The sequence below is a fragment of the Lactuca sativa genome, chromosome 9 (assembly GCF_002870075.4).
Source record: "Lactuca sativa cultivar Salinas chromosome 9, Lsat_Salinas_v11, whole genome shotgun sequence".
Lineage (NCBI taxonomy): Eukaryota > Viridiplantae > Streptophyta > Magnoliopsida > Asterales > Asteraceae > Lactuca > Lactuca sativa.
In genome coordinates this window covers 180643236-180664911 of record NC_056631.2, presented here as the reverse complement: position 1 = coordinate 180664911, position 21676 = coordinate 180643236, and the positions used below count along the sequence as shown (strand labels likewise).

Genomic DNA, 21676 nt, shown 5'->3' with positions numbered 1-21676 from the left:
CATTTTATATCTCAGCTGCATATTGGATCATAGCCTAAAATGCTTCATAAGATCATAGAACTCGACGAGTTCAAGAATGAACTCAGCGAGTTGTGAGTGAAATGCCCCGACTTGTATGAATAGGAACTCGATGAGTTCATGGAAAACTCGACGAGTAGGATCGAGACCTCAGAGTTTTATGGACCCGGGGAACTCGACGAGTTGATGGACCAACTTGGTGAGTTGAGTCAACCAGAAAGTTAACCTTGACCAAAAGGTTGACTTTGACCTGAGAGTTGACCTTTGACCTTGACCATTGATCAAAGTTGACCCTTAAAGGGTTATGAGTGTGAAAAGGTAATTAAATGAGATTGTTATGTGTAGGAGTTTGAGAGGAGTTGATCCCAACACCGAGGACAGTTCAGCTACATCACGACATTGAGTTGAGTTACCTTCCGGTAGAAGTGGGTCTAAGGCCACAATGTCGGCCGACTAGTAAGAGTTACAGTAGAGATGATTGTCTTTGTGATAATATTTATATGTCACTATTTGTTGCGTTATGTGCTATTATGCTATGTTGTTATGTGATATGAGATAGGAGGGGTAGAATAGACCCCAATACCGGTCGATAGGGCCGAAGGGGTATGCCAGCACCCAGATAGGCTAGGCAATATATGATTATATGTTTATGCACTAGGATGCTATGTCGTAGAGTAGGGGTGGAATAGTCCCCGGTACGGTCGAAAGGGCCGAAGGGGTAGGCCATCACCCTGATATGCTAGGCAAGTTACCGGTCGACAGGGCCGAAGGGGTAGGCCAGCACCCTAATATGTTAGACAAGTTACCAGTTGAAAGAGACCGAATGGGTAGCTAGTACCCGGTTATGTATGGTATGTGGTATGATGGGGGAACTCACTAAGCTTCGTGCTTACGATTTACAGTTTTTGTTTCAGGTCCTTCTTCTTCCAGGGGAAAGGAGTCGGCACGGTAGCAGCGTATCACACACACATGATTTTCCGCATATGAGATTTTTGGGAATTGTACTCTGGTTTTATTACTATTTTATGATATGGTTTGAGACGTATGATCTATGGTTTTATGAAATGGAATAACTTGATAGTGTTTTCTATAAATTGTTTTATAAATTGCTATACTAAGAATAAAATTTTTGGTCTTGATTTTTGGGATGTTACACACAAGGTGCGGTTTTTTGTCGTACTAAAACCGATGAGTGCTGTTTTTTAATGGTACAGTTTTGCGGTTTAGTTTAAACGGTATGGTTTCGATTTTAAACCGGCCATATTCATTGGTGCGGTTTCTGTTGTAGTGGGTCGAGATTTTTGTAACTCTACAAATCCACTTCTCGTCTGGGTGCCATTTTTTTAAAATAATTCAACTAATTTTTAACTAAATAGCCAACATATGGACAAAAAAAACAACCATTTATGATTTTATGTCATATCCTTTCAAAGAAGTTCCTTTTTATATATACAAATACAAAAGCATTGATAAATAAACAGATTAAATAAGTTTTATAGAAAAAAAACAATTTATGTCATACAAAATGATAAAACCTATTTATGTATAAAAAAAATACTAACAGCGACCGCCATCAAAATTATGCTCTGTGGTTCCACAAACACAATTAAACACACATTTATCTCGCCTAAGTCTAACACAACAACACGAAGTGGAGAATGGAATAGTGGGCCTTCTTTTAAAAGCTTTCCAATGTCAGTAAATTAATAAACTGTAAATATTTCTCAATGCATATCTATATACAAATATTTATTACTCTTTTAGATAATATGCGATATATGATTATGTAATATGATATAAATTAGTAATTTATTATTCAGTTTTGGTGGCCCGGTTTTTTTATAAAAACTGCACCATACCGATAACTTGGGTTTTTGCAAAAATTAAATCCACACCATCATCTTTTATATCGGTTTGCGGTTTTGTTCTTTGGTTCGGTTTTTACTCACTTTTAACATTTTATAGTGAATGATGATAAGTAAGTGGGGAAGGATATATATATATATATATATATATATATATATATATATATATATATATATATATATATATATATATATTGTGGACCTTGTGGCCAAAGAAACTAAATCACAAAAAATAAATTAAAGAGTTAAAAAGTTTCATTTCTACTAAAACAACCATTTTGAGGATAGAAATACAACCTAATATCTCATTGAACCATAGAAATCAAGACTTTTAATCAATCAATCAACAACATTTGAAAGCAAAGCATATTAAATGCATTTTAATCAATAACATAGTTAGGTGCGACTGCAAGAATCCTGTTGTTTCGAGAAGAACGTACTCCATCATCCCCTTGTGCCTCCTCATCTACCACTATCAGATGCCCCTCCCTTCTCACCAAACTCTGCATCAATATATACATTCTTTTCAGATTATTTTTTTTATGCATAATTATGTAGTTTTAGAAAGGATTTGATTGATTACCTCTATGATAGCTTTAATCTTGGTGACTTCAGCCTTTGCCTCTTCCATTGAGCTGTAGTTGTTCTTCTCATTCTGTTGACCCACATACCACTGTATCAGATCCCTTTGCCTCATTCCAGCTAGCCCACTCCCTGAAAACAAGAAAAATATATTTTAAGATGAAAGTAAAATTGTACAACAGAATGAGAATGAAGGTATGACTATGTTATGTTATGATGATGCCAAAAGAAAAGATGTCACATACCATCTTGCATAACAGTTTCCTCATGTTGTCTAAGACGCATGACAAGGGCTTGAGTCACCCTCTGAAAGTATTCATCTGTTATCACAAGTTTCTTCCCTCCCTGCCCTTCTCCATTTTCTGCACACAATTCAAAACCAAAATTCCAATTACAGCTGTTAATTAATTTCTATCCAAATAACATTTTATAGTTTCTTCTCCAGAGCAAAATAGCAACCTGGTTGCTCGTTATTGGCTGCTGCATCTGCTGTCTCAGGTTCACCATTTCCATCAACATCGCCATCGACATCACCATCTTCTTGGAACTCGGTCAAATCAATCTCAGTTGACTCCACACTGCAGGTTCCAATACATAGTAATTAGTGTGTGATATATTATGATATTCATCTATACAACAATCAATAAACAAAACATAACATACCTGATTACTGAAGTTTTTAGAAGCCTTGTTGCTAATTTAACATGGCGAGGATGAACCTGATACACAATTTGGAGGCAAACTTAGCACACAAGTCACAAAAGAGGATAAAAATTGTAGTTTTTACCTCATCATCGAGGTGACACCTGGCAATTGCCTCTGAAAGTCTGATTAGAGCCTCCAACTGTCTAACTGTCATTCGATATGCAACTCTACTTCCTGGAGCTGTATCACCTCTCCGAAGAGCAACATAAGAATCAACCAAAATTTTTCTTGCTTCTACACTTAGCTGCATTAATAAAATTCACAACATTTTATTAGTAAAAAGAGAGAGAGAGAGAGAGAGAGAGAGAGAGAGAGAGAGAGAGAGGGACCTTTGGCTTTTTAGACTTGGCAACTTGAATGTAACGCTTGAGTTGTGCAGTGGTGAAGGCAGGAGCAACAGCATTTTCACGCTTTTGATGAACCCTAACAATGTGAGAGGCGATATGGAAATCTGTTGTGTCATCAGGATCATCGATCATGACATACACCAGGTCAAACCTTGAAAGAATGGCTGGAGGAAGCGCAACATTATACTGCAACATTCATTCTTAATTCAAATTAATAATTCCATTCCATATAATATACACTATACAGATATTCTACCATTATAAAATTCTGACCTTCAAGGGTTTAGATTTATCATAGCGGCCTCCTGTGGGATTCGCAGCAGCCAAAATTGATGTTCTTGCGTTCAATGTTGCTTGTATTCCTGCTTTTGTGATACTAATTGTTTGTTGTTCCATAGCTTCATGTATCGCAACCTTTTGATTTGTTGACATTGATATCAGAATCAGATGGATTAGGGCAAAAAACAGAAAATAACATTCGTGATATGATTGATTGATTGATTACCTGATCTCTTATATCCATTTTGTCAAATTCGTCAATGCAACAGACACCATTGTCAGCAAGCATCAGTGCACCAGCCTCAATACAAAACTCTCCGGTTTCTGGTTCTTTTGCAACAGTGGCTGTCAATCCAGCAGCAGATGAAGATTTCCCGGATGTGTACACAGATCTTGAAACTAAGGTTGTTGTGTATCTACAAAAAAAAATTGTGAAACTCTGCTCATATTATAAAAAGAAGATTTAAATTTTAAATTTAAATAGATTGAATGCTTACTTGAGAAACTGAGATTTAGCACAACTAGGATCTCCAACAATACAAACATTGATATCCCCCCTGAGATTGATCCCTTCATGGGTGAACTTATGAACTCCACCCAAAAGCATAAGCAGAATTGCTCGCTTGATATCTTGATGTCCAAAAACAGTAGGTGCCATACTATCAACAAGTTTGTTGAAAAAATCAGGCGTATTTCTCATTTGTTTAACCTCAGCCACCTCCTCCGGCTACAATAACAGAGAAAAAATTAAGTAAACTTGAACTTTAGAGAATATAATACGGGTCGGGTCAAATCAATAACCGTGAATTGTAGATTGTCTTCATCCTCAGCATCCCTCTTCCTATTTCGTATATCAGCATCTCTTCTCCCATCACAAATCTGAATAAAGAGTCACACAAAAACAATATAAATGGAAAGAACGATTGACAAAAACGTTAAGGTGAAGTAAACAACAAACCTGCACTGAATTGGCAATAAAGGCAAGGCGATAAGAAAGATCTCTAACTCCCAAAGCCCGGAGGCCTTTAACACCTTCTTGAACAGTGCCAGTGGTGTCGCGTTTACTACCACCATCTCTACGAACTTCGGCTCTTTCTCCAGGAGCTGCTAATGCGAAAATGTCAGGTATCACAACCACAGTGCCAGTAAAGATCACCCTGCAAAGTGAAGTAAGTATAAAAGTTAAAAAGAGTTGTTATGTAAAGAGAAAAGAAAAAAGTGTGTGAATTGAATTTACATACGTGTCACCAGCCCTAGCTTGTTCAACAATGTCATGGCGAAGAATGACATCTAATGATCTCGGAAGGGATCCTGCGGGTATTTCTTTTGATGTTTCCTGCATCCTGACCCTCTGCCAATCTGCAAATTTACTTTCTTGTCGAAGAAGTGCCCATTTTCCTTTCTTTGAGCACATAGCATTAATGCATATCATGGGCTCAGTGTATTTATACTGTTGCTCAACGTTTTTGATGATGGTTCCACAATCCAAGCATTTGAAAGTTCCCTGGAGGAGTTCTGGTCTAACCTCGCTAGTACGAGTCACCACTCCTGTAACTGATACTAGTCTGCCTATCTCAGATGTGCTCAGTTCCCTCAATCTGGACACAAACATAAATTAAAAATTGAAATCTTCAAACAAATACTAGTAGATTGATAATAGTGTAGAAGAAAATGTACCTTTTTATGACAGGTAAATTATAAAATGCAATATTGATATCCTTATTTGGGTTGTCGTCGGTTATGAAGGTGGGTTTCTGACCCATTACGAACCTCTTACATGCGTTCTTCAGGTACGACTCAAACCTAAAAGGTGTATCATACAATTCAACAATTTCAAAGCCAAAAATGTTACTAAATTTTACTCGAAACAGGAAAGGAAAGTTTACCTCAAATATTCATCAGAAATTGCTTTCTGCAGAACATCGTTGAACCGCATAACATGAGAGAAATCGATGAACATTGTGTTGGACTCGTTTGGTCTCATTGCTTCGATTTCCGATTCATAGAAAGGTTCCCTCGAATTCGCATCTAACCTAAAACTGTAACGCATAATAAAAGTAAATTAAAAGGCAGAGACCAAAAGTTGTCAAATTCAAACATGAATCGCATCAATTTCATTTGGATCTACACGACAAACCCTGATGCCATACCTCTTAAGAAACTCCAAGAAGATATTCTCGACCTTCGCTGCTTTCTCGTCGGTGAAATATGCGCCGCCGAAAGAATCCATATTGTTGGCTGCCTTCCTCTAAGTTTTTTTTTCTTTTTTTGCTCAACTGTGAGTGAATTCGTTGATTGGGAACGGAAGTAGATGAATGAAACTGTGTATGCACTTTTTGGCGGGAAAATAAGCAGAGCGTGTTAGGGTTCCCGCCACATCTCGCGGGATGGGCCGCCTTGACCCGATGCTCCGACCCAAGTGGCAATTGCCTCTGAATAAGACATATTACATTTCATTCGTTCGTAGAAGTTTTATTATCTTTCTTTATTTTATTTTGTTTTTTCTAAAAACCAAATGCACGATGGTTTAAAACTTCGAATTGAATATATTATCATAAAACAGACATTATAATAATAAAAATATGAGTTCGGTGCTTTACTGTTTGTAGCTCCTTTATTATTTTATAGTTTGAAATGATGGTTTATTTTGCGTATTTGTTGGTTATTTATTTTAAAGAAATTTGATGCTTCAAAATAAAACGATCACCCAATAATAATCATACTAATTTAAAAATATTGTTTATAACGATGGTTTATTTTTAGTTTTGTCTTAGCATCTTTCTATATCGTAATATCATTATGTAACGAATAATAATCATATATTAATTTTAAATTTATTAATCATACAATTTTACTTGAGAACATACAGATAAAATCATGAATTTTGAAAAGAAAAAAAAAAAACTTTGTCGATAATTGATTTTATTATATATATATTCTATCATAATAAAAAAAATACTTTTTTTGACGCATGGCAACTAATCACCCTCCAAACCTTCAAAATGAAATACCGAAAATGTCCCCGGGTTTTATTTTCATGCTCAAACAAAAATGCATCTTAATTTCTATTTTTCTAGCTAGATTGCGTAAAATCTAGATCTTACAAAATGTCATACTTCATACGCACCGGTTATTTCTATTCTAGATTTTCTTATCCTATTTTTAGGATTACTTTTTTCATCAATAGTTCCAATAATGATCAAAATACATTGAATATTATTATTACTAATAAACGCAGGAAACACATAAAAAAACATATAAATGTATAAAATAAATCAAACTAAACTTATGGACACCTTCGGTTGATAAAAAAAAACATCATTGATGTTTAAGACTTCACAATTAAAATAAATCAAATTAAATCCAATAATCTACTCTTCTTATGTGTTCCATCATAGTTTACACACATAAAACATAGATTGAATAGTTTTAAAACTCATGTAACACATAATTATAAAATAAAATTTTAAATTTTAGAATATTAATTATATTATCTAAATTAACTTGTAAATTATTCGTATACGATTTATGTCATCAAAGGTAAGAACTTTTATTAGACATATTGATGGCTTTGAAAAAGGTTTTGTATTTGAATCAAAATGTTATTTCTATAGACTTGCTATAGTACAATGTGTTAATAGAAAAAAAAAAAAAAAAAAAAAAAAAAAAAAAAAAAAAGATAGTCCGTTGCTATTTTGATTGTAATGGAATTTTACTAATGATCACATTTATATTTGCTAATATATCAAATGGTTCTCTTAATTTTCTAACGAGTTTTGGTTCATAATATTTAATCTAAAAAAATGTTTGTTAACAATAATAATGAACATCATGAGAGTGTAAACCCATTTTCAATTGCTAATATATCTTTTGTTTGAACAATAATATAAAGTTTATTAAGGAAAATGACAGAAGGAAGTTGGACAATAAACAATACAAAAAGAAATTACATAGCCAGTAAAACTTACAACCGATTATGGACTAAATGATATAGAAAGTTTAAGTGGAAACATATATTATGGAATAGGCATTCTAGAAAATGAACATATGACATTTTTAGGTTTCGTTTATTAGAATATAGGTTTTACAACCTGTGTATTACAAGAACTGACAAATTAAAATAGAAAAAAAAAATAATGCATAGCAACTGACTTTGTATAAAAGAATAAAAAAATCAAATTTAAGTATATAAATAAATTCTAAGAACAAAAATAACACAAAATATGAATACACATTGCTATTTTTTATATTTGACAACAACACTTGAACACAAAAAATGGCAAAAAATTGAAGAACTTAACCTAGGGATGTAGGTGGGGGTGAGGGTGGGGTTATTTGTTAACCAACTTATATGGTATGTCACCGTAGAGCTCAAGCACTTGTAGTTTCCTGCATATATGTGCATTTTAAGTCATTTCAATTAAAAATGTTTACAATTACAAGTAAATATTTACATATGTACATAATCAAAAGGAAATCCATGTATATAATTATAGCTCATACTTTCATAATTTAAATAAAGTGAAATATTAAGTCGTTTAACCTTTAATGTTTAAAGTAATCTTCTAAACAGTTACGTGATTGATTAAGTAAACATGGATGTGTAAAGATGACTGCTACAAACAAACATACATTTCCTTTTAACAATTTGATGTTATAAAATACTTTGTTATTTAATGCATTTAGCCTTTTTTGAATGTTAGTTGTGTAAATAGGTAAAGAATCCTAACAAATTGAAGAACCGTCCACAACTGCACATTTATAGTATGCACATTAAATCCATTTGATAACAATATACTTCATCCGTCCCAAATTGATATTCCACTTTTGACTTTTAAAGTATTTTCTCTTCAACTTTGACCTTAAATATTTTTAATTATGTTATATATTACTTGATAAAACTTATGACAATGAAAAAACATTTAAAATACAATTCATTCATATATTTTGCATCAAGTATTATCTATCAAATACAAAAAAATTTAAGGTCAAAGTTGAAGAAAAAAACTTCAAAAGTCAAAAATTGACTATTAATTTGGGACGGATGTAGTATTTCAAAACTATATTTCCAACTAATTAAGAATTTGGTTATATGCATATTAGGCTATAATGGCTTTGGTTACAACATCTTATTTTCGTCAAAATTGTTTTGAAGGGAATGAAATCTGTTAGTATATTCCAATATGCTTTATTTTAAATGTCTTAGAATAACATTTGGTCAAACTAGTGGAATAACATCTGGATTTTAAATTTGTTGCTATTAATTGGTTTATATATACCCCTGCATAATCATCATTGTTGTCCACTAATTCATTTTCAAAAAATTAGTTGCCTACAATCTACATCCTAATCTCTTTTTTTTCCTCATCTTAACCCTAAGCAACAAAAACAGATAACACCATTATGAGTTTAGTTCATAAAATAGCAATGCACTTTCATTCACTTTAGCATTATAGCATCATATTTTAATTTTTTATTACACAATTCATTTTTGATTTAGAATAACACTAACTAAACCAAACCTAAAAATTTATCTTTTAAAATATAAAAAGAACCAAAACCACCAATTTTGTATAACTTGGTTTTTTGGTACTGTTTTTTCGGTTTGGTTTTTTGCATTGTATCTTTTTTTTTACACGGTTGTGTATTACTTTTTATACAATATAAAACTAATGAAACATCAAAAGTTTTTTTGTGACATAGTGAAAAATTAAATAATAAAAATGTCAAAAAAAAAAAAACTGATTCAAAAAAACTCCTTATAAATTTAAAGGGTCTCAATCTCATCACAAAGCTCACCTGTTATAACTTCTCTAACAACCTTTACGTCATTAGATGTCATTTCATTTAGTGTCCAACTATATTAACAAAAAAATATCACCTAAATTCTACATATATTATAGAAATTTCAAGTAAAAAAATGAATATAAAATTTCAAAGTTGATCAGGATACCTTTGTAACTACCAGGAGCTTTTTGAAAAGACCCTGTTTTTAAGACAACATAATCATGTATCTATCAACAAATAGAACCCTATTAGTTCACAATTAATTTAAGAAAAAAGATAATCCTAATATGATAGACTTTAACGCTTGAAGCGCTATACAGGATATTCATCATGTTGGAACAACCATCGATGTACCTTTATTTTTAAAAGAAAATTCACTTCTTTCTTCTTCAATCCACATCTCTCTCTGGAGAAGATTTTCACTAAAGAATCACATGGTTTCTGACCCATGTACTTATATAACCTTAATGTAGATAACAAATAGATGTTTGTTTTTAATAAGTGATTACATGGTCTCTAAGAAGATTTTCACCAAAGAATCACATGGTTTTTGAAGAAGATTTTCACCAAAGAATCATATGGTCTCTGCACCCCCTACTCTTTTTTTGTTCAATTGATTATAATGAAGGTTTTAAGCTAGACCTTTTGTTGAACAGTTGGAAGGCGGTTGTAGAACCCCCAATAACTTTATGGTCTGAAATTAAGAAAAAAGTATGTTAGTACTAAATCAATCCATCAAACATTAATTGATAACCTAAAGAATTACGTAGCGCAATCTATATAAGAGCATAGTGTTGGAAAAGAAGTCAAATCTAGATACCCAATTTTTATTTTTCATGCAATTAGTTCCTCTAATAATCTTTTGATTCATTTGACCTCCACGACAACATAAGAAAAAGAATCAGAGTAATATGAATATAGTGTATAATAACCAAAATCTAGAATCAGAGTAGCATGAATCTCGCACATAAAGAAACATAGTAACCAAAACCCATAAAAGATAACATGAACTCATTAAGCTAAATAAACCCTAGACCACAACAGTTTACCTAAACTCGAAATGATGATGATTGGAAAATGTGTTTAACCATTTTAGCTCCTATCGTTGGTTCTGAACAACCTAACCATGGTTCCTATAGAACCATTGGCTACAAAATAATTCATCAGTTAATGTTTTCTTCAACATGTTCTTGAAAGCAGCTAAAGTCTAGAGTGCCACCTTGATGAACTAAAAAAATGGCATATCCAAACAAACAGAGTAGTATGAATCACCATACACACATATACATGAATAAATTTCAAAACCAATGTACAATCAATGGTACGAGTAGAATAATCATCGATTTCTTGGCAAACCAGTCGATTCTTGGGATTGCATTGTAACTTGTTCACTCTTACTCCTTTCAAGCTTGTTCAACAATATGGAATTCTTTTCTTTTTTTCTTTTCCTTTGATGGCACTATAGGTCCCCAGCTTAAACAATCATTACATAATAGTCAAAAGATAGTTTGGCAGATTTGTAGTTCTAAGAGAACCAATCACAGCAAAATAGGAATTCAAAAGGAATGTGAAAACAATGTTAATGTGTGTGTACAAAATAAAGTTCAAGCAAAGCAATAAAAGATACCCTAAAGCTCCTTTAGCAGCTAGAAGGATTTCATAGGCAGATTCATGGAGATCATCATCAGTTATACCTGAAGGAATGACCAGACACATAACTTTACACACCAATTTCAAAAAATGATACAATATAGCTATGAAATACATAACATAATTTGTCTAGCGTGTATTTCATATATATTTTAGTAAACCTGTATAGATTCTCACTCAGATCTCCACCAAATTATCAAATAAGGCTTGCAAAATAACAAACAACTGGTTTACCATTCCTACAGACACTTGATACCCGAAGTCATGCACTTTATGAATGGGCATCATTCAAAGAGATTGCGGAATGAATTTGGTGAAGGGAGGGACGGAAGAATGAAATGAAGTTAATTGAAAATGACTAAAATACCCCCATTATTGTAATGAAGTTAATTGACAATGAGTTATTAATCAAATGTTTTTCCTTCCAAATTCATTGCAGAATCAATCTTCAAGATTTCCTTCCTGATTAAAATTCCTTGACAACCTTTTCGATGAACTCTTTCTAATCACATTTCATATAAGAACTTACTCTTTTGTGCTCATCTGTCAAGCTTGATTATTTTAATCGGAAAATATCAACTTCTGGAGCCACTTATTCAATTGATTTGACAAGCAAAGCAATCTTCTTTTCTGAGTTGGGATCAAGTTCACCAACAACGTACTAGAGAGATAAAAACCAAATTAGATACAATGAAAAAAAAAACTTAATGTTAGATCATGAGGGACTTGTACGTAATATTACATTACGTTAATGTTATATCAAAAGCAAATTTCATTTAGACATTTAATCAAATGGTTAATATGCATGTAAAATGAAAAGATGTTGAGTAAATAGCTCTTATACTGATTAACTAAAATGGATTTAAAATTATGTAAAATGAACTTGATGGTTGAGGATTGGTAGCCAAAAAAAACTCACTTTCAAACCTTGCATTCTTCATTACAAAGAAAAGAAAAACAAACAAATAAATAAATGATGGTAATGCAAGAGAGCATCTATTTGAATATTTATATTTCTTGATCCACTATCGTTTTTCTATTTATTTTAGCTACCAACTTCAACCTTAAAAGTTAAAACATACAATGTTAATATCAAGTTTGATGTTAGAAAAGAGTTTGTTTAAGGCTCATAGACACATACCACTTATTTTCTTTTGAAAATGGAGGATATTCAACTTTCATCTTACCATATGAGGTATCCAGTACTATCATGATAATCTCTAATGGCTTTTGAAAGCTCAAGCATGTTACCTACAAAATAGTTCAAGATACAGAAATTAGTGATTCTAATTTTAGGTGAAAGAAAACGAAATATAGCAGCAAAAACTTAGTTCCATGTTTACTTCAAAGAGTTGCATCTTGTTTTATCGACAGACTAAAATTGTCAACAATAATAAAGCCCAAAAGTAACCTTTTGGCATTCAAAGTCAAAATGCAGCTCTTATTTTGGAATCTGAGGCGATACAACTTATTAAAGGAATCAATTGCAAAGCTACAAACCTTTTTTCACGGAATTCAAAACAAAATCAACACTAACTTGATTGTTTAACATAATCTGTCTGTTATAGTTTGACATTGCGCTTGTAGTATCATCACATTATCAAAATTAGATAATCAGTTGGTTAAACACCTGATAATTGTGTTTCAATAGCAAAATCGAAAGCAGTTTGATGCATAATTTACTCCGATTTAAATGAGCCCAGATTGAAAAAGTGGTTTTCGACATATCTGAATTGGTTAAAGATTCTAACTTTTTCGACATTCAAGAATCTTGAATTGGAAACATGAAAACATACATCGTGATTCTTAGAATCAAGTCCTTTGCAATTAGCTAGAAAGTAACAAAGAGGATGGTCGTAAGAAATGGCTGGCGAAAAATCAAGCGACGCATAGGAGGCGTAGTTTGACGGTGGTTGCATTGTGTATAGAGGAGATTAGGGTTTTAAATTAAAGCGTTTTTTTAGGACGACATCATCATCAAATTGATATGGAAAACTATTAAGGAAACCAATCATTCTTTGAGGTAATGTAATAAAGTTTTCTTCTAATAATATTTAGATATAATGATTATTACTTTGTTTTTATTTAATAATTATAATATAAATAAATAGTTATTTGGTTTGTATCATTCAACAATAAAAAAAAGGATTTTTTTTCCTTTACTTGTTTTTTATTTTCATTTTATATTTAAAAATTAGTATATTTAGATTTTTTGAATCATTCGGCAATAAAAATTTGACTTTTTCTATTTCTTTTGCAATGTTTCTTAACGGCACGTTTTTTTAACTTATATTTTATTTTCATTTTATATTTAAAAGAGGACAATCCAAATAACTTACCTATATACTTTGGACAAAATTGCAAAAATGGTCCATATGGTTTCTCATTTTATGTGGCTACGGTCAAAACGTTTGAAAAGTTGCAGATTTGGTCATTTTCAACAAGTTTTGTTGTGGTTTTGGTCCCTCATCCGTTATGTTTAACTGGTTGGCTGTTAACTTCCTTAAAATGACAATTTTACCCTCATGGACCATTTTCGTAGTTTTGTCTTTTACCATACTATAAGGACCATTTTTGCATACATTCTTTTTTATTTTATTGAAGTATTATATATTAATAGATATTATTTTTAATATATAATCTTATATATTAATAAACATTGTTTTATTGGATTATTAATTTATTTTAGTTGATTTTTTTTATTTTTTTTGTGTTGGAATAATTATTTTTTATTGAATTGTTATATATCAATACATATAGTTTTTAATATATAGTATTTATATCATAATAAATATTATATTATTGGATTATTATTTTTTAGTTAATTTTTGTAATTATTTTTTTTAATTATTTTTTATTGGATTATTACTTTTAATTTATTATTTTTTTCATATATTAAATATTGTTTTATTGGATTATTAATTTATTTTAGTTAATTCAATTTTTTTTATCAAGGTAATTCTTTTTTATTGAATTATTATATATCGGTAGATATAGTTTTTAATATATAATATTTATATAATAATAAATATTATATTATGGGATTATTATGTATTACAAAACATTATTTTATTGGGTTATTAATTTCTGTTAGTTGATTATTTTTATAATTTCTTTTTTGTTGGAGCAATTCTTTTTTATTAGATTATTATATATCAATAAATATTATTTTTTATATATAAGTGGTGATGGTGACCGAGTGATGGTGGTGGTATTTTCCTTATGGGTTATCATTATAAGCTACATGAAATGAAGGTGTTTGGCAGTGATCCTAACGATTTTGATGATGTGAAACGATGATTTTACCTATCTCACAACTTTGTGGTGGAACCAATAAAATTAACAAGAACTATTATTATAATTTAAAAATAAATTAATAATCCAATGAAATGATATTTAGTATATGAAGAAAATAATAAATTAAAAGTAATAATCCAATAAAAAACAGTTTAAAAACAAGAAATTAAAAAAATTAACTAAAAGAAAATAATAATCCAATAATATAATATTTATTATGATATAAATATTATATATTAAAAACTATATGTATTGATATATAATAATTCAATAAAAAAATTACTTCGACAAAGTTTTTATTTTAAATTAACTAAAATAAATTAATAATCCAATAACACAATATTTAGTATATGTAGAAAATAATGAATTAAAAGTAATAATCCAATAAAAATAATTTTAAAAAAAGAATTAAAAATATTAAATAAAAGAAATTAATAATCCAATAATATAATATTTATTATGATATAAATATTATATATTAAAAACTATATGTATTGATATATAATAACTCGATAAAAAGAATTACTGCAATAAAAAAAATTATAAAAATCAAGTAAATTAAATTAATAATCCAATAAGCACTATTATTAATATATAATATTATACATTAAAAATAATATTTATTAATATATAATACTTCAATAAAATAAAAAAGAATGTATGCAAAAATAGTCCTTATAGTATGGTAAAAGACAAAACTGTGGAAATGGTCCTTGAGGGTAAAATTGTCATTTTAAAAAAGTTAACAGCCAACCAGTTAAACTTAACGGATGAGAGACCAAAACCACAATAAAACTTGTTCAAAATGACCAAAATCTACAACTTTTCAAACGTTTGGACCATAACCACATAAAATGAAAAACCACAATGACCATTTCTGCAGTTTTGTCTATACTTTGTCTAAAACAACAATTAATGTAGATTTGCAGGTGTTCTATTTTTTTTTTAATGTCCGTTAGTTAAGGTAACTTCATTAAACAATGTGTAAATATATATTTGTTTTTAGTAGGAATAACAATTTATATAATATAATATAAATATAATTATTATATTGATTGTAATGTAATGACAAAGAAAATTAAAAAGATTTTTAAATAAAAAATAAAGATAAACATAGTAATAAATCATAATATTAATAAATAATAATTTTCAATAATTTAGATAATTAATTTGATATTTTTAAATAAGTTACTCGTTTATATTTTACTAATTAAAATCTCAAAATATAAAACGAGATATAACAAACAATAAAAATAAGACATTTTTTAAAAGAATAAAAATTAATAGAAAATGATGAAGAAAAAAAATGAGCAATTAAAGGTGAACGATCATTAAGACTAATATATATATATATATATATATATATATATATATATATATATATATATATATATATATATATATATATATATATATAGAGAGAGAGAGAGAGAGAGAGAGAGAGAGAGAGATAGAGAGATGAGTTCAATTGAGAAAATAAAAAAGGTTAAGAATGGGGGAATCATTCTCAGCCACTCATTTAATCTAAGCATAAAAAGACACGGTGACAAACTTGTAATATGTTAATAACCTTCAATCTCAAATACGTAACTATAGAGAATTCGATAACAGTTCGTTCATCATCAAAATTTTTTCCTCCAACCTTCAATAATCATCCAGATTTCTTCAACTAAACCGGAATTTCTTCGCTGTTCATGAAATTGGAATCGGAGTTTTGGACTCGCAGTCACAGTCGACATTGAAGGACTCATAATCGGTACTGACAGGTTCCCAATTGGATTTTCGGAAATCAAAATCAAAATGAGAAATCGATCAGACGTAGGATGTTGCATCTGAAGTCGAAATCGGAAGTATATGATGATTTGGAATTGATAACTTAATGTTTTTAACATTTTTAAAATAGTTAACTTGTATGCACTCCAACTGTTTGATGAAATGCATAAACTAAATTACCACGTTATATTCACATATAAATATGTTTTCTCACCTGAATCAGTATATGATTATTAACAAATATGCAAGTTTGTATGTTATTCATATGTGAATAACATACAAAAATTATATATATTTGTCAAAATACCTTCAAATATTCATATGTGAATATATTCACAAGTGAATATACATTGTAATATTCATATGTGAATATACTGTGTAATATTCATAAGTAAATATATCATCTAATATTCACAAGTAAATATATTATGTAATATTCACATGTGATATACCATCTAATACTATGTAATATTCACATATGAAATATCATTTAATATTCATAAGTGAATATATCATCTAATATTCACAAGTAATATACTATGTTAATATTCACAAGTGAATGCATCGTCCAATATTAAAATATGAATGTACTATGTTTATTATATGCTATATTCATATATGAATGATACTTAAATTGTAAATAAATAAATAAAAAAAAAAAACATACTTTTTATTCATAAGTGAACAACGAATGTACTGTAATAAAACCTGATGCATTTTTATTCACTTATAAATAACGATAGATGACAATATAATTTTTTTTTATTTTATCTTAAAACTATATCAATATGGATGTCTAGTTGTAGAGAATAAAAAATCATGAATTTTTGTATATTTAAAATTAATTTTTGATAAAAATAGCTTCTAAAAATAAAAAAACGAAAAGAACTATGTTTTTGTATATATTAAGGTAATGATTAGCATAGTTTAAGGAAATATGTTTTATTGGAAAAGACATGTGCATTCTCTTCCATTTCCGCCGGTACGTTGTAGATTTTTGCGGTAAAAATAAATGATTGGCTGAGAATGATTCCCCATTCTCAACTTTTTTTTTCTCTCAATTGAACCCTCCTATATATATATATATATATATATAGAGAGAGAGAGAGAGAGAGAGAGAGAGAAAGAGAGAGAGAGAGAGAGAGGTGAGTTCAATTGAGAAAATAAAAAAGGTTGAGAATGGGGGAATCAGTCTCAGTCACTCATTTAATCTAAGCATAAAAAGACACGGTGGCAAACTTGTAAATATGATATAATAGCCTTCAATCATAAATACGTAAGTGTAGAGAATTAGATAACAGTTGAAATTCATTCTAATCGATCGTTATCATCCAAATTTCTCCTCCAACCTTCAACAATCATCCAGATTTCTTCAATTAAATCATCGATCAACGTCATCCTGTGTTAATCAATCATCGATCTTCGTCAATAACACATTTATCAACACCATTCAACAGTTGACAACAAAAATTCGTTTTTTGCTCTTTCAATCCAACCTTCAATTCTACTTGAATACGAGCATATCTTCAACATCTATGATTAATTATACTTCCTGCATCATTAGATCAACACCATCAATTCATATCATTCATTAAACATCGATCATCAAATAAAACATCGAAATTAAGGTTAGAAAAAAGATCAAATCATTTTTTGTTTGAAAATTTTCATATATTTCTCTACCAATCTACTATTTTGTAAGATTTAAATAGTCAAAGTATCATATTTATCGCATTTTTAAAAAAGTTAATTTGTATGCACTTCAACTGTTTGATGAAATGCATAAACTAAATTACCACGTTATATTCATATATGAATATGTTTTCTCACCTGAATCAATATGTGATTATTAAAACACAAAACAAATGTGCAAGTATGTATGTTATTCATATGTGAATAACATATAAAAATTATATATATTTCTGAAAACACCTTGTAATATTCATATATGAATATACTGTGCAATATTCACATATGAATATACCAACTATTATTCATAAGTGAATATACGATCTAATATTCACAAGTGAATATATTATGTACTATTCTCATATGATATACCATGTAATACTATATAATATTCACATATGAAAATATCATCTAATATTCATAAGTGAATATACCATCTAACATTCACAAGTGAATATACTATGTAATATTCACAAGTGAATGCATCGTCTAATATTTAAATATGAATATAGTATGTTTAGTATATGCTATATTCATATATGAATGATACTTAAATTGTAAAAAAAAATTAATCATAGTTTTTATTCATAAGTGAATAATGAATGTACTGTAGTAAAAACATGATTCATTTTTATTCACTTATGAATAACGATAGCTGAAAATATAAAAAAAAAATTATTTTATCTTAAAACTATATCAATATTGATGTCTATTTGTAGAGAATAAAAAATCATGAATTTTGGTATATTTAAAATCATTTTTCGATAAAAAATAGCTTCTTAAAAATAAAATAAAAAACGAAGAAACTATGTTTTTGTATATATTAAGGTAATGGTTAGCATAGTTTAAGGAAACATGTTTTGTTGGAAAACACATGTGCATTCCTTTTCCATTTCCGTCGGTACGTTGGAGGCTTTTGCGGCAAAAATATATGATTAGCTATAATGATTCCCCCATTCTCAACCTTTTTTTCTCAATTGAACCCTCCTATATATATATATATATATATATATATATATATATATATATATATATATATATATATATATATATATATATATATAAAGAGAGAGAGAGAGAGAGGTTTAAATGTTTCTCACATCTATTGTGTGCTAGAATGCACCAATAAGAATTGAGTAAACATTAAATGTATATTAAATGATATCCACATTTATAATTCCTTTTTATAGAAACTAATTTAATTCATCATTAATGTCAATAATAATATTCTTTCAGAATGAATTCCTATATAAAATAATAAGAGTGTATTATAGGAGAACGAGAGTATATTCTACTAGAATACACCCTCATTCTTCATATTCCATACAACTTTATTGTATTTTAAGTGAGTGAGCATGAAATAATGTTATAGCTGACATAAAAACCTAGATACAAATTCATTCTGAAAGAATGTTATTGTTGACATTAATGACGAATTTAATTAATTTCCATAAAGAGAAAATTATAATTATAAATACCATTTAATATACATACAAGTATGGAAACCATTTAATATCTATCATTATTTAATTAAATAATAATATAATTTTACTAAATTCCTATTGGTGCATTCTAGCACACAATAAATGTAAAAAACATTTTAACCTAGCCCTATATATATATATATATATATATATATATATATATATATATATATATATATATATATATATATCCCTTCTATTGATGGTTATTACGTGACATGTCCATCTACATTTCAACTTAACGAGAATAATTGGGAAAATGTCACTGTAGTCCCCACAAACTTATACATTTTGGTTTAAAAGGTCTCTTATGTTATTTTTTTGGCTTTATAAAGGGCATGAATTCACATTTAAGCGACTAATTTGGGATTTTGAACCAATTCAACCACTTTCCTTGCCTAGTCATCATCCAACTAAGTTAGCGAGTCAACTCACTCGACTCGGATTACACGTCACCGACTCACGAATGAGTTGGCTTGCTTGGGCCCTAAGGCTTCAGTGGTCCCCTACTATATAAGTGAAGGGTCTGTTGGACAAAACCCTAAAATTTTGTTACCACTTCCGGCTAAACACTAGCCGACAACTGATAATACATACTCCCTTTGCTCTTCACTGTCTTCCATGGATCCTACCCCACCACCATCACCAGATACTATAAACTCCAATAACTCGATAAGCTCAACAGACGAGCTTAACTTGAACGATTTGCACACAATATTTTGTGACCGTGGTGAAAAGATAGCTGAGCAAAAAGGTCAGGTGGAGCGTATCAAGGATGAGATGGGTCGCGATTACCTTCATTCCAGGGTGAATGTCCTCAACATGCAGCAAAGGTTCAAAAATGCTGAGAAGCAGATTAAAGCAATTGCACTGTTGGTTGCAAGTGTTATCGTCGTGATTCTCCTGATAATGTTTTTCATCGTTCACATGATAATCAGCAAGTGAATCTCATGGAAGTGTTGTTGTCATTATAATTTGTTGCGTTCATTATTGTTGATTAAGGGTAACTATTTGGTTGCCTTACTTAATGATAATTAATTGTGTTTGGTGCACCAACTATGACAGATGTGCGTGAGGTCAAACAAAGGGGTATTTTCATAATTTCTTCTTTATAAGTACTTTACTTCCTTACTCAGCAATATCTTTATATTTCCCTGTAATTTTTTGCATTCTGGAGTAAAGAGCTCTCGGAATTAACGAATGGAAAATGGTGAAATGCTCGTGTGGATGTGTCACCATAATACGATTGTCTTCCACTCCCTCCAACCCTGGAAGACCCTTCTATGCTTTCCCCACTAAGGTTTGTGTTAGTTTGTTTATTAGGCGCATGCAGACCTTTGGCTTTTTAGACTTGGCAACTTGAATGTAATGCTTGAGTTGTGCAGTGGTGAAGGCAAGAGCAACAACATTTTCACGCTTTTGATGAACCCTCACAATGTGAGAGGCGATATGGAAATTTGTTGTGTCATCGGGATCATCAATCATCACATACACCAGGTCAAAACCTTGAAAGAATAGCTGGAGGAAGCGCAACATTATACTACAACATTATTAATTCAAATTAATAATTCCATATACAAATTCTATCATTATAATTGGAAAAAAAATATTAGTAAATTTCTGACCTTCAAGGGTTTAGAATTATCATAGCGGCCTCCTGTGGGATTGGTAGCAACCAAAATTAATGTTATTGCGTTCAATGTTGCTTGTATTCCTGCTTTTGTGAATAACTTACCAAGAGTGTGAAAACTTGATGGAAACCTCTTGAAAACACACACCAAGTCACGAAAATGGCAAGGGAAATGAGGGAATTTTTCTTGTGTTTGAGAGGAATTATGAGAGAGCTTGAAAGTGGAAGTGTGTGTGTGTTTGTGGGTGATCTCGTCCAAGGGTAATAAGAGAAGAGAGAAAGAGAAAATGTTGAGGTGATGTTGCATGAGTGCATGAGATGTGTCTTGATATTTGGTGTATTATAGCATGGAAGTCCACAATGCAACAATGAGGTGCACTAGCAAATTGAATCTTCCCTCTCTTTTTTTATTGGGCCGAGAATGGACTATGAAAAAGGAAATGAGACTGTTTGGGCCATTCCTTGACTTAGTTTGAAATCATGAGGCCCAAAACAAATATTTTCCGGCCTATTGGGCCTTTATGAAGGTTCACGGCCCAATGGAGCCTAATTAAAAGGGTTTACGACCCA

The 21676-nt window shown here is 30.1% G+C and overlaps 1 protein-coding gene across 1 annotated transcript; it reads right to left on the bottom strand.

Annotated features, from left to right (window-relative positions):
- Positions 1 to 2116: 2116 nt before the first annotated feature.
- LOC111893406 (DNA replication licensing factor MCM6) lies at positions 2117 to 6261 on the bottom strand. Its single transcript, XM_023889469.2, has 16 exons — positions 5947 to 6261; positions 5683 to 5835; positions 5474 to 5599; positions 5038 to 5394; positions 4755 to 4953; positions 4598 to 4675; positions 4294 to 4523; positions 4023 to 4212; positions 3791 to 3931; positions 3500 to 3703; positions 3253 to 3414; positions 3129 to 3184; positions 2925 to 3043; positions 2711 to 2827; positions 2467 to 2597; positions 2117 to 2386 (listed from the first exon to the last, which is right to left on the bottom strand). The coding sequence occupies exons 1-16, from the start codon at positions 6024 to 6026 to the stop codon at positions 2264 to 2266; spliced, it is 2466 nt and encodes an 821-aa protein (XP_023745237.1). The 5' UTR covers positions 6027 to 6261; the 3' UTR covers positions 2117 to 2263.
- Positions 6262 to 21676: the final 15415 nt, after the last annotated feature.